General features: G+C 47.0%; 1 protein-coding gene across 1 annotated transcript in view; it reads left to right on the top strand.

The window, feature by feature from the left end:
- The window catches only part of SLC2A9 (solute carrier family 2 member 9), a 265,853-nt gene that overhangs the window by 232,950 nt on the left and 20,781 nt on the right, over positions 1-12,122 (top strand). Inside the window, exon 12 of the mRNA XM_057706684.1 lies at positions 8,090-8,217. Coding sequence (XP_057562667.1) covers positions 8,090-8,217 — 128 coding nt within the window. The remainder of the gene's footprint in view (positions 1-8,089; positions 8,218-12,122) is intronic.

Raw genomic sequence — 12,122 nt, 5'->3', positions numbered from 1 at the left:
TACAGCTTGGTTGTTAACAACAGCTGCGCCAGAGACAGAGGAGCCTTGTGCTATTCCCTGTCCCCTGCTCTTAACCACAGTGTGACACCCCACCCCATGCTCTAACCACAGTGTTACATCCCACCCATGTTCTTAATCATGGTGTTCTACTCCCAATCCTGAAGCAAATACTAAGCTGTCTAAGATAAAACACTTAACTACTCAGGCGCACTTATTGCAGTGGCCATTATGAAGTCTAACGCCTGGTGAACAGATGTCAGTAGCAAAAATGATTGGTGTCCCTCCTCAAATACCCCCTAAACCTAACACCAACCCTTTCAGGGCATCCCAGTAGGCCCTGCAGCTGCTACCACATGCATCTTTGCCCTGAGGGCCTGCAGACCTTGCTCAGCCCAGTTTCATGGCTGCCAAAAGCACTGCCCCAGGAGCAGCCCTCAATCAATGACTGACAGGTTTGGTGGATCAATACCCAGCTCTCTTGCCTCTCAGATGGGACGACTCTGAGATGTGTTTTCCACACAGTTTCCCAAGGGCCCCCAGTTGGAGTAAGCTCTGGTTGCCCACAGCGGTAACTTGTGGATAACATATCTTTTATCTACTTCCTCAATTATCTACACTTTTTTCCTAGGATTAACTCACATGTAAACTACTTGTCAGGGTTTGCTTCTGGGGGAATCCAGAATAAAGTAGCCAAAGAAAATAACAAATAATCACCAAATAAAATAACAAGATAAGTTGACTAAGGGACATAATCAATTGGGGCTTATTTTCAACGTTTAAGCTGTATTGTATGATTAGGCAATAGATATTGAGTGCTGTAATACGTCTTTTTCATCCTGTATCCAGGCATGGGGGGAAACAAGAGCACAGAATCACTGTCATCTTTCTATCCTTTTTAACTGAAAGTTGCAGTCAAAAGCTCCAACTCTGTGTCCTCTTTCACTTGCAAGTGGGACTAGTAACGTAGGTAAGGCCCTTCATCTTCTAGAATCTTAGTTTCCTAATCTGTAATAATAATGCATAACTCATAGGGTGGTTGTGAAGAAAGAGTCAGTGAAATCAGGCATGTAAAATCTTTTCTCAAACAATAATGTCCACAAAATAAAAGGCCCCAAGCCAGATGATTTTAAAGAAGGCATTCCCTTGTCACAGTCCTTTACACGAAAGTGTTGTCTTCAACTGCTCTTTAATTTTGAAGCATATCATTTATTTTAAACTCTTTATTGGAATGTAATTGCTTTACACTCTGGTACCAGCTTTTGAGGTACACCAAAGTGATTCAGCTGTATTTATACATATATCCCCATATCTCTTCCCTCCCACGACTCCCTCACACCCTCCCTGTCCTGGCCCTCTAAGGCATCACCCATCATCGAGTTGATCTCCCTTTGTTATACAGCAACTTCCCACTAGCTATCTATTTTACAGTTGGTAGTGTATCTATGTCTATGCTACTCTCTCACTTCATCCCAGCTTCCCCTTTGCCCCCACCCCAACCCCATGTCCTCCAGTCCGTTCTCTACATCTGTGTCTCCACTTTTGCCCTGTCACTGGGTTCATCAGTACCATTTCTTCAGATTCCATATATATGTGTTAGCATATGGTATTTGTTTTTCTCTTTCTGGCTTACTTCACTCTGTATGATAGTCTCTAGGTCTATCCACCTCATTACATATAGCTCCATTTCATTCCTTTTTATGGCTGAGTAATATTCCATTGTATATATATGCCACATCTTCTTTATCCATTCATCTGTTGATGGGCATTTAGGTTGCTTCCATGTCCTGGCTATTGTAAATAGTGCTGCAATGGACATTATGGTACATGTTTCTTTTTGCATTATGGTTTTCTCTGGGTATATGCCCAGTAGTGGGATTACTAGATCATGTGGTAGTTCTATTTTCAGTTTTTTAAGGAACCTCCAAACTGTTTTCCATAGTGGCTGTACTAACTTACATTCCCACCAAAGTGCAGGAGAATTCCCTCTCCTCCACACCCTCTCCAACAATTATTGTTTCTAGATTTTTTGATGATGGCCATTCTGACTGGTGTGAGGTGATACCTCATTGTGGCTTTGACTTGCATTTCTCTGATGATTAGTGATGTTGAGCATCTTTTCATGTGTTTGTTGGCCGTCTGTATGTCTTCTTTGGAGAAATGTCTATTTAGGTCTTCTGCCCATTTGTGGATTGGGTTATTTGCTTTTTTGGTGTTAAGCTGCATGAGCTGCTTATATATTTTGGAGATTAATCCTTTGTCAGTTGTGAAGCATATCATTTTAAGACAAGCAGTATCTACACACCAACCAAAGGGAACAGCAATATCTTGGTTTTAAAACCTAATTGTAAAGCGATTTCAGGTAAATATGGTCATATATAGCCTGGTTATAGGTTCTCCTTCCCCCAAACAGCTAGCACAATGAGCAGAAAAAAAAAAGTTTTTTGAAAAAAAGCAATAACAACCAAACAAAACTTTACGCAGAAAAAAAATTGGCCATCAATCAAACAACAACAAAAAATCATACCATAGACTTTGCAGATTGGCACCAATTAAGGATAATTCTAGCATGGTACTAGAATTCGGTCTCCACTCCTCAGAAACAGCAACTGACCAGAGAAGGGGATTCAAAAATGTCTAAGAACTCTCACTTACGCCCTGATCCATGGGGGAAATCGAGTGAGGAGTGAGTCAGCAATCCTGGGGAAAGATAAAAAGATACCTTCTCCTATAGGAACCCTCAAAGGCCCCGGGGCTTCTCGATTTCCAAGATTTTGTCCTAATTTGAGAAGACCAACAGAAGCCCACAGAAGTAGAAATCCCCCTGACCCCGTGAAATGGATTCTGCAGGTCACTTCATGAAATCTCAGAGGACAGAAAAAGCAGAGCCCAGACCTCCCAGGAAGGGCTGCTGGCAGCCCTCACCACATTTCCCCTATGACCCCACTCCCACCTTTTATAGAAATTACCAGAAGATAGTACTTACAGCTCAAACTGTGACTTGAAAGACAAGACAACCCAGAAGAAGACAAAAAGAAAAAGTGCCAAAGATGAATCACTTGCCGTATCAGAGCAGATGGAAATCTGGATGGAGCAGATCACTCTATGTATAGGAAAGAAGAGCAGGAGTACAGGGCAAGCACCAACATGGCACAGGGAAGAAGGAAGAAAGGAAAGGAAGGGAGAAGAGAAAGAGGGGAGAGATTGCCCAGGGCATGAGGAATCTATGCAGAAAACAAGAGGATAAAATCATTAGAGAGACCTTAGGTACAGAAAAGAGACAAAGTTGATCCAACATAAGGATAACAAGTGTATCAGAGTAAAGAATCAAACATGTAGAACAGAAGTTTTCAAAAGTATAACCTAAGAAACAAGTAAGGAGTGACACTGTATTCAAAGGGATACACCATGTTCTAAGAAAGATGGTTACAGGGAGATCAACACCAGATCCATCATAGTGAAGTTAATAAACTTCAAGGATAAGGAAAGATTTCTTCAGGGCTTCAGGCAGAAATGTCAGACTCGCTCTAGGCTTTTTTACAGCAACATTCAATTTGCCAAATACCAAAATATAAGTGGGGATCAATCCTGGGTGGAAGGTCTAGGGATGATTTTGTTTCCTTTCTGTGCCTTTCTATATTGCGTGCTTTCTTTAACTGTGTAAAAGCAGCAAATATTACTCATGACAATCAGAAAAAATAATAAAACTATTTTCATTTTGAAAAGCAAAACAAAGATAGAGGACCTGCAAGAAACCTGTTCTGTTTCCATATCAGACCCCATTCCTTCTCATTTTACCTTGGATTCAAAGAAACAGACCTTGAGAGATTCTTAGGAAATCAGGCCACCAATGCCTCAGGCAAAAGAGAAACAAGTGAATTCCAGGACTTGGGAGAGCATTCAAATACAACCATGAAGACTGCTAAGTTCCTTTCACATAGTTTAAAGATGGCTCGTGTCTTACACTTGCTTGCTTCACAGTGGAGTAATTAAGACTCATACTTGGAAGTCACCGGGCCTTGAGCTTGAGTTGCACTAGTGATGTGATTTGAGGAACGTACTTAACTTTCTTAGGCCTAGGTTACTTTATATGTTACATGGGAAAAGATAATAGTAGTAATTACCACATAGTAGTGATAATGAAAGGAAACAATGTATGTCAAATGCTTTTCCCAATGCCTGTCACGTAGTTATCACCACTATATTCAGCAATGGCAGCAGCACCAATATCTCTACTATTATCATTACCACCAGCATCTTCATTTCTCTCATCGTCATTATCATTATCACCATCCTCACTAGCATCATCATCACCATCATCATCACCATCATCATCACCATCAACACCACCATCATCACCATCACCATCATCACCATCACCATCACCATCACCATCATCATCACCATCATCACCATCATCACCATCACCATCATCACCATCATCACCATTACCATCACCATCACCATCACCATCATCACCATCGTCATCACCACCACCATCACCATCATCACCATTACCATCACCATCATCACATCACCATCATCATCACCACCATCATCATCACCATCATCACCAGCATCATCACTAGCATCATCATCATCACTCCTTGTTAAGAGATCTTGGGCTTGTCACTCCCCTTCTCTGAGCTTCAGCTAATTCATAAAATGGGGGGAAATAATGCAGAGGAGTTTTAAACTATTATTATAGTAGCCAACAATTATTAAGTAGGTAACACTTATTGATACCTCTCATGGGGCAGACTTATACTAAGGACTTACACACAGTAGTTCATTTAATCCTCACAAACACCCTCAGAAGTAAGTCCCTGCTATCATACGGCACATGTGAGAGATCTGAGTTCTAGAGGGACCTGGTAGAGCCAGAACTTCACCCTGTTCTTTCTGACACCAGAGCCCAAGCCCACTGTGCCTCACCGCCTTCTCTGGTTGTGAGGTTCAAAGGAAATAACGGAAATGAGAACCCATAGGCACAATGGGCTGTGCAGGACCCTCGTTGCTTATATTTATCCTCTGGGGGTGGCCTGAAGCCCTGAGGAAGGAAAGAGAGAGGAGACCCGATGTAAATGTCCTGTGAACCCCAGAGTGTCTTAATCATTCTTCCATTGATCCTGCAGATCTTTACAGAGCACCTGGTATGTGTGTCCTAAGTGCTGTGCTGGAGGAGAGGCCATAACCAATAAACAAGTCATGGCCTCAGCCGTGAAGCAACCAAAAAAGTGCAGGGAGGCAGGTTTGTCAATGTTTTCCTGCATTGTAAGCTGAGGCACCCATGTTAACTGAGCTATCCACAGATGCTTCCAAAATACACCTAGGGAAGTCAGGCAAGGTGAAACGCTAGCCCTCAACCCTGTTCAGGCTTCAGAATAGCTGTGAACTGCCCCCTGGGATATGCAGCCAGGCTCACGGCGGTGTTATCTGCAGGACCAGCTGGGTGTATGACACACACACTTTCCAACAACACAGTATCACGTGCTCGACAGACCTAGGGCTGGTCTTAGCACATTTCAATGTACGATCATCGTTCTTGCACATTTTGATAGAAACCTTTAAGAGAAAGAGAGTCCACCTTTTTGTAGCAAGCAGCATATCAAAGCTTTTCAAAATTAAATGTTGAGCATTTAATTCAAGTTAGTAAATATCAACCGCCTGTCCACTCTCTGTCAAAGGTGCCAAACAAATGGAGACGCTGCCTGCCCTGGAGGCCTCACAGTCTAGCGAGGGGTCAGGAGGTGGTCCATTCTGAGTTATTTTCAAGGTGTGGAGTCCAAGGCTTGCTGGCAGTATGCTGGGGTGATCGTTGTGAAAACTCTGGAGAGACACAGACTTGAGCTGCTCCTGGCTCTGTGACCTTGAGTTGCTTGGTAGAACTTGATGATGAGTGTTGCGGTTGTGTGCAGTGCTCACCCTGAAAGCTTTGCATCCATGGGATGGAGAATCCCCAAATTCAGCCCCTTCCTTTCATCCCCACCACTACTACCATCCAAACCCTCTAGACAGCCATTGCCTCCTCCTGCACAGCCCCAAAGCCTCCTGCATCCACCCACCCCTGCATCCTCCAGTCCTTTCTCCAAGCAGCAATCTCTACAAAATGCAAATTTATCACATCAACCCCTACTTCGACCCTTCATCGGTTTTCTTTTTTTAATATATATAAATTTATTTATTTATTTATTTATTTATTTATTGGCTGTGTTAGGTCTTTGTTGCTGCACACGGGCTCTCTCTAGTTGTGGCAAGTGGGGGCTACTCTTTGTTGTGGTTCGCGGGCTCCTCATTGCCATGGCTTCTCTTGTTGCAGAGCACAGGCTCTAGGCACATGGGCTTCAGTACTTGTGGCACATGGGCTCAATAGTTGTGGCTCATGGGCTCTAAAGTGCAGGCTCAGCAGTTGTGGCACATGGGCTTAGTTGCTCCATGGCATCTGGGATCTTCCTGGAGCAGGGATTGAACCCATGTTCCCTGCATTGGCAGGTGGATTCTTAACCACTGTGCGACCTAGGAAGCCTGCCCCTCATTGGTTTTCCTCAATGGCAACCCCTCTCTTGATCTCCAGAGGCTGCTTAATTGGCCCTGCTCACCTTTGCCACCTCATCCCATTCCTCCCTACCCTCCCTGAGGTGTCCAGACAGACCGGCCTCTGTTCTAGACCTTGACCCAATTCTTTTCACCCCTCCAGGGTCTCTGCCCCTCCTCCCTCCACCGCCATGGTCTTCCCCAAATCTTCACAAGCTGCATCTCCTCCTTCAAGTGACATCTCCACCATCACCTGCCCAGAGAGCCCTCCCCACCACTACTAACCTAGATCCCCACCCCCTCCATTGCCCTAGGTGTTTCCTCCAGCACTTCTCACATGCTGTGATTATTTATTCTTCCTTCATTTCCTTTGTAAGAAACAAGTGATCTTGTCTCCCCCCTCCCCACCCCCAGATGAGGGAGTCTCAGGAGGGCAGGGGCATTGCTGCTCTCCTCCAGGACTGTGGGGCCAGCCCCAGCACGGCCAATAATCACCAGATCTTGATGGAATGAGTGAAATGAGCCTAGTGGTCCCCAAACTGAGATGGGCAAAGGCCCTCAGGGTTTCCCCTTCTACTACCCATCCTGTCTTCTCTGTGGGCCTCCAAGTTGTAGGTCTGATTTGAGTGGAGACTCCTCTTGATGACAGGGAGGGAGGTGCTACATATAGGTCCTTAGCGGTCACCCTGAACCCCAGGTCCTGCATGTGGGCACAGGGCCCAATCCTGAGTCTCGCTGAGCAGGACAGTTGGGCAGGGGAGCCTGCAGACCTTAGAGAATCTCAGCCAGGTGTGGTGCCCAGAGGGCACTGGGAAATGTGAAGAAGTAGTTTGGGTTGCCATGGTAATGAGGGACATTCCTGGCTTCAGGAAGCAAGGCGTGAAAACCATTCTACAATCACACAGGACAGTCTCTCAAAATAAAGAACTGTGCCGCCCCATGACAATGATGCTTCTGCTGTTGCTCCACTGCTGGGGCGACTCCAGACTGGGACCCACCACGCATCCAATTGAGAGGAGATAAGGGGGACTCTTCTCAAGCAAGGATTAGCAGGAAAATCTTATTTGGAGGTCTGAGTCCCAAACCTGAATCCTGGCTCTGCTATTGAGGAGCTGGGTGAGCTTGGCTAAGTCAAGTATCCTCTCTGAGCGGCAGTGTTCTCATCCAGGGAATATGGTAGCCAGTATCTGCCTGACTCAATCGTTCTGAACATAAATTATAAGCATCCTTAGTACAATATATTCAGTAAATATCAGCTGCCTGGTAAGTCATCTGGATACATATTGTACTTCATTTGTGGGGCAGCACAGCTTGATTCAGAGGCATTGGGAAAGCCAAGAGGATGAATCACCTCTCATCTGGGGGGGCCAGCTCAGAGGAATGGTTTATGTCCCCTTTAGGGGTTACAGGCTGCAACTCCAGCACCCACTCCTGAAGGCATCACTCTCCCAGGCAGAGCTGCACCTTACTGGGAGGGGGCTCCCCTGCCATGTAGAGATGGGTGCTGGTGGCCTGACCTTCCCAGGGAGATTAATCCACATCCTGGCTCTGGTTTCAGGCGGCATCCCCTTCATCCTGACTGGTGAGTTCTTCCAGCAATCGCAGCAGCCAGCTGCCTACACCGTGGCGGGCACCGTCAACTGGCTCTCCAACTTTGCCGTCGGGCTCCTCTTCCCATTCATTCAGGTATTGTTACCGAATCCAAGCTCACTCTGCTTGCCAAACACAGGCCAATAAATCATAAGACGAGGTAAGGAATAGTGACTTTATTCGTAAAGACAGCAGACTGAGAAGATAGCAGACTAGCGTCGCAGGGTTCCTCGAGGCAGGTCATTGTGTACAGAGGGCATCCTTTTAGTGAACAAAAGCAACGGGAAGCGAAGGTTAAAATGAAACAGATCCAACATGTAGTCAGATTTAGTTCTTCCCTGTAACAGTATGACCAACAAAGGGGCTCTTGTTCATAGATCCCCTCCGAGCGATGAATGGTTCATGAAGCAGAGGCTGATCCTCTCTCAGTGGGAAACACTATTGGCCTAAGGATGGGAGAAATGTACTTTGGCCCAAATCCTGAATCCTATTTCTCCCTCCTGCATCATTCGGGAGCTGCCTCTAAATGCTAAGGGCTTTCTCAAAAGAATTGGGCTTCCCATCTCTGAGGGTCTACAGGGAAACCTCAGTAAGAATCTCAAACCTGCATTTTTGCAATGCACTCATCCTGGCATGACGCAAGGTCAGTGTCATAGTTCCAGTGCACACTGCCACCCTAGCATGTGTGTAGCATCCTCCTTGCCATCAGGATCACCACAGCTAATGGGGGTCATTGTCCCAAGGATGACACCATGGACAGGAGAACAATAACTCAGGGAACAGACACAAGTTCTTTTTGTATAAAGAATTATTCATTCACTCGCTCATTCATTTCGCACATATTTATTGAGTCCCTACCTTGTGCCCAGCACTGTTTCAGGCAATGAGGTAAGAGGGGGAAAGAAAGCCTCTGTCCTGGAGCTGGAAAGGGAAGCAACAACAGAAGTGAACATGCTTCCTTAGGTGGGGCAATCAGGGAAGGCCTCTCGAAGGAGGTAACATCAGAGCAGAGATCTGACTGAAGTGAGGGGGCAGCCTGGGAATGGAGACGTCCAGGCAGACAAACAGCAAGTGCAAAGGCTCTGAGTCAGGGCCATGTTTGGCCTGTGTAAGAACCAACAAAGAGGCCAGTATGGCTGGAACAGAAGGAGCAAAAAAGACAGAGGGGGCAGGAAATGATATCAGAGAGTTCTCCAGGGCCAGGAACACAAAAGACAAAGACTTTACAAGGGTTCTGCACAAGAGCAAGGTTGCATTCCAGGAGGGAGGGTCAAGCTTCCCTGCTCTAAGGCCCACCATGGCTCCCTGCTGCGCAGAGAGCTGGTGACACAAGCGGTGAAGGTGAGAATCCATCAGATGTCTCTGAGAAAGATCCCACCATCCATCTTCAGGGCCTAATTCAACCCTCCCCTGCCCTTCGATTAATAGTCCTCCTGGTCATTAACTCGCATCAAGCCCAGCACATTCCAGAGACTCTGCTGCAGGCTGGGCTGAGCGAAGGTCATCTGCCCAGCTACAGGCCCATGTGATGGGTACTCCTGCATCCCCAGCTATAGAGCAGTTACTCTGAACCAGGCTCCCTGCATGTGGCTTTACGAATTCACATCACCCTCACGCAGCCCTGAGCTGTGGTTTCTCATCCTTTCCATCCTGCAGAGAAGCTGAGGCTCAGGGAGTAGATGGAGTCAGCCTGAGGTCCCAAGTTGCCGTTCAACCCAGTGGCTCTGCCCCGCCCCCTCTTCCCCATCAGCATTCTCCATCTGCAGCTCTGTCTCCTCAGTCTCAGAGTTAGGGGCTGATGCACTATGTAACTTTTAAAGCATCCTGACTTAGTTACAGCCATTGCATCTCTGAAACATAAGAGCCATGGGGAGGCCATGGACCAGGGAATTAGAGATGGCTCCATGCCCCTTTACTCCATTCTCTGGGCACCTTCACCCGGCTGTGCTCAGAACATAACAAGGTGTCTTTTCAATTGACTTCAAACCTTAAATGGCTTTTTCCAGTTCGATTCAAAGCCAGAAGAGCTGGAGGTCAGTAAAATATTCATTATTGTGGGGAAAATTCACTTCAAATCGCTTCCCTGCCAACGTACATCTCCCCACCACCCTTACAAATTAAGTGGAGAAATTCTAGAGCCTTCACATGGCCCACAACTAAACTTTGTGTCCTGGAAGTAGGCCACTGTCTTCTGAGTAATTTGGCAGGGGGCAGGAGGGTGGGACATGAAAGATCTGGCCGAACCCCCAGACCAAAAATGCCGTCTCACTTTCCCGCTGTAGTTTGGGGATTAACAACAGACATGTCACTAATGCTAGTGTTTACTGAGCACTCGCTGTGTGTCAGGCACTATTCAGCCTGGTCAGTGCTGGGAGGTACAGCCTGTATTTCTCCCTTTACAAACCAGGAGACTCAGAGAGATGCTCAGAGAAATGACAGGACCAAGTTTGAACCCTGTCTCTCACCCTCACCTGTAAGACACATGGGGGAAAAGCCTTTGGTTATAAACAGATGGCTCTTTCCTAAAAGCCCATTTGACTTGGGTTGAGTAGTTCATTTATCTTTAAACACACACACACACCCCGCCCTCAGAGAGGTCTCTAGCTGAAACTGGATCCCTCTGACTTTTATTTCACATTGTTCATTTGGCAAATCATAGCCCATCCACAGCTTCTCCCAAATAGAAGTGCGGTACTGCTTTTACCTTGAGATGCCTTCTTAGTCCGGTGAGTCTGGCCCAGTATCAGGCTCAGGACCATAAAGTTTACTCTAGCTTGGCATATGCAACTGGCTTACGTGTCAAGTAAAGGGTAGAAGAAAGGACAGTGGCCACGACTGGGCATTTACTATGTGCCAGGTCACATACACAGTCATGACGCTGCATGGAAAGTCTTAGCCCCACGTATCAGTCAGGATGGGCTGGGGTTTGCTGCAGTAAGAAACAGCCCCCAAGTCTCAGTGGCGTTAAACCACCTGGGATAGTGGTGGTGCCAGGGGGGGTGGGGGGGTGTTGGAGACTAGAGATTCTGCCCCAGAGCTTCCAGACTCAGAGATGTTGGCTGGCAGGAGCCCTCCCTCTGAAATAACTGCCCCCATGGCCAGTAGAGGGAATGTGGCAGGTCTCACACCTGCCAGTTAAGACCTTGGCATGGCAGTGACATGTGTTTCATGCAACTTTCCATGATTGAAAGTAACATGGCCACACCTTACCTACAGGGAAGTGCATGCTGCCTAGTGTCCCGAAGGGGAAGAGACAGAAAGTTTGTGTCCTTCCCTGATGAGGACCCCAGCCCACCTTTCAAGGAGGAAAGTGGGGCTCAGCAGGCTTGGGAGACTTGCCCGAGGCCCCAGAGCTGGTGAGAGTGAGAACACGGTCACGGCCATGGACTTGTGCCCTTCCCCTACCCACACAGCTTTTACCGGTTTCACGCTTCTTTCACAATAACCCAATTTCTGGCAGCCTTGAAGACGTGTTGGGGGGATCACGTTCATTCCAACTGGCTTGCTTCCAGCTGGGTGCTCGCCTGGCTGGAAACCCCGGGAACCTGAGAGGTTTATGGAGACTTGACTCGTGCTGCATTGCCCTGCCCTGATGGGCCTCTGAGGGGAAAGTAGGACCAGGACTCTGAGCTATAATGTCCCTCCTGCAAAAGCCGCATGCTAAGAATATCACCACATGTAAAAATACATCCATTCATGCTTTCAGGATTATCTCATAGAGAAGTCAGCCCCAGGGATGCTGAGAGCCTGGCCTGGAGCAGGGGAATAAGGCAAGGGAGGGCTCAGCCCAGTTTAAGGGCTAAGGGGCAGGAGGGGAGCCACCCACCCAAAGAGCCGAGGTCCCATCAGGCACAAATGATACACATCTGCATGCCTGTCTTAGAACATCCAGACCAACTATTTCCTCTCAGATGCGTCAGGGCACAGGTGTCACGGGAGGGATGGGAGAACCACTCTTTATAGGCCTGGGTTTCAGGGCTTGGGGCAATGCAAGGAGAAGT

This window comes from Hippopotamus amphibius, chromosome 13 (genome assembly GCF_030028045.1).
Source record: "Hippopotamus amphibius kiboko isolate mHipAmp2 chromosome 13, mHipAmp2.hap2, whole genome shotgun sequence".
Taxonomy (NCBI): Eukaryota; Metazoa; Chordata; class Mammalia; order Artiodactyla; family Hippopotamidae; genus Hippopotamus; species Hippopotamus amphibius.
The sequence above is the reverse complement of the archived record's forward strand: the minus strand, read 5'-3'. Positions and strand labels throughout refer to the sequence as shown.